At 37.8% G+C, this 2500-nt stretch overlaps 1 protein-coding gene across 1 annotated transcript in view; it reads left to right on the top strand.

Annotated features, from left to right (window-relative positions):
• Window positions 1–555: 555 nt before the first annotated feature.
• Window positions 556–2500, top strand: part of LOC122264060 (medium-chain acyl-CoA ligase ACSF2, mitochondrial-like) — a 9261-nt gene continuing 7316 nt past the window's right edge. The window contains exons 1-2 of the mRNA XM_086530493.1: window positions 556–669; window positions 2343–2500. The exon at window positions 2343–2500 is cut by the window's right edge and continues 20 nt beyond it. Of these exons, the coding sequence (XP_086386619.1) occupies window positions 569–669; window positions 2343–2500 (259 nt within the window). The 5' untranslated portion in view covers window positions 556–568. The remainder of the gene's footprint in view (window positions 670–2342) is intronic.

Below are 2500 nucleotides of genomic sequence, written 5' to 3'. Positions count from 1 at the left end.
TATTCTGATTTTATGTTGATTAAATGTCGTCGCGTCGTTTCAATAGTAACGTGAAGATAGATAACGTAGGATTATGTAGGATTGGCAACTGCTGAGTCTAATTCCATGGCAACTTCTGCTTAGTCGACACCATGTGAGGCTTTGCTTATAGGTGATCGGATTTGCAGACGCATTTCTTAGCAATTGTAACTTTCTCAATTTCGAACTCTTATCAGAAACAAAAATCGATATAAAAAACAAAGTCACGTAAAATTCTGTGCATTTAGGCATTAAGAGAAAGAGATAGAGGGAGAGGGAGAGATTAAAAAAGAGAGAGAGAGAGAAGTCAAATAGCAGGATAGAACGAGAGTGAGAGAGAGACAAAGACAGAAAGAGAGTCGGAAACAGACATAAAAAGAGAGACAGACAGACACAGAGAGAGACAGAGAGAAAGAGAGAGAAAGAGAGAGAGAGAGAGAGAAAGAAAGAGACAGAGAGAGAGAGAGCGTCCAAGGTCACACCATCCCAGCAAACACAAAGCCGTCACTGTACACTGTGTACAGTACATTACACGAGACTGGATAGCACAATGCACATCTCCTCCTCTTACGCCCATGCTTGCTGCAGAAGGCTGTCGATGCATCTTCTTCACAGGCGGCGCCCTTGGTCTTTCTCAGAACCATGGAAAAGGTAATGAAACGGGGGGGGGGAGGTCCTGAAATTTTCCTGATAGTAATAGGATAAAATTAACGAGGGAAATATTATACTAGTTTGGATGACCTATTAATGCGGGTTTTTTTTCTCTTTTTTTTTCTTTTCCTTTTTTTTACCTATGACGTCTGCTTAGTTATAGATATTTACAAGCGTTTGTAGGAGAGTGAAGAGTTTCTTAAGTTGCCATCTAAATGACTTTGCACTTGTACATATATCAACAAAAGAGGACACAATCATGTTCTCTCATGCTTTTATCCCAAAAAATATATCTTAATCTTTCCCCAACCGCTCTACTTATTTTTGGACCCAAATCTGCTGTTGCTGTTGTTGTTTTTGTTTACTTTTTGTTTCTATTTCTCATTTCAATTTTTTTATATATATATTTTTTTTTTTTTATTGAGAGATATTTTAGATCCCCTATTGGGCCAGTGCAATTGTTATCAATATCATCACTATCGTCGTTCTATAGTTGTGATCTTTTATCATGTTGCTGATATTGTTGTTGTAATTATATCATTATCATCATCCTCATTATGACCTTACCATATCCATTTTACTTTAGCAATAGTGATGATGATACGGATGATGAGTGAAAAGTACTGGAGATATGATGAATAAGAACATTATTTTTATCATCATTATTATCTTTATCATCATGAAAGTCATTATCACTTCATTATTTTCCTTATCTTTTTCGGTATCATCATCCTTATTATCATCGTAATCACGACTGATACAATGTTTGTTTTTTTTATTATCCTAATGGTGAATGAGATATGTTTGTCATTAACATAGTTACTATTTTTATTACTGTTACCACAAATCATATCAATGTCTTGATTTTAATTGTAGTTCTTAAGATGGGTGTTCTTGCTATGATATAATCGGTGTTTTCGTTTTAAGTATTACGTTTTAAAGCTTGAGGAGACGTAAATGATATACTTATTATTTGATATTTCTACGTTTGTGATAAACGAGATTGAGTGACTGGACTGTTATCAGCTTTTAGGTGTTATCAATCTCCTCGTTTTGTTTTCTGAAAAAGTATTGCTAAAAACACTACTATTAGAATTTCAGCTCAGTGCGTGTCCTGAATTTGAGCTTGATTATGAATCTCTAACCAGAGTTGATTTAATTGCTCGTCACGCAATGTGCAATGTATTCAGTCTGGTGTTCTTCTTGCACGTTGACATTTTTTTTCTTCTTTTTGGTGTATGTTTGCGTGGAATCTATCGGACGAAATTACCACAAAGGAAAATTAAGAGAAACGATTATTTATCAGACAGCATTTACCGTCTTTTCCCAACCGGAATTTAGAAAATTGCGTCAAATGATAATCTTGTATTCAGGTTCACAAACATGTAATTTCCCTGGCGGACTGTAAATAAACTAGCGAGTTTTCCTTCGTCCCAATTACTCTCTTAGTCTGCAACGTGTACTTCGGGCTTGTTTTGAGTAGATTCATGAAAAGGAAACTAGAGAAAATACATATTCGGTCCCTAGTCAGTATAGATACAGATAGCATATACATTACAACATACGTATGTTGTTTTTTCTTCTTCCTTTCCTATACTTCCTCATATTTACTTTCCTATTTTGTATTCTACCATAATCAAAGACTCAAACGCGACCACCTCCCGGCCTTCCAGATGGCAGAGCGGCGCGCCGTTCGAGTGGAGCTACGTGTCGACGCCGGGCGCGCGGCCGCTGCTGGGTCTCTCCGTCGGCCAGGTGGTGGACCGCGCTGACCGGAACTTCGGGGACAGGGAGGCCGTCGTGTCGGTCCAGCAGGCCGTGAGGAAGACCT

This window comes from Penaeus japonicus, unplaced genomic scaffold, assembly GCF_977035675.1.
Source record: "Penaeus japonicus unplaced genomic scaffold, GWHDUDI00000001_assembly GWHDUDI00000033, whole genome shotgun sequence".
Taxonomy (NCBI): Eukaryota; Metazoa; Arthropoda; class Malacostraca; order Decapoda; family Penaeidae; genus Penaeus; species Penaeus japonicus.
Note: the sequence above shows the minus strand (reverse complement) of the source record. Positions and strands in the feature narration are given on the sequence as shown.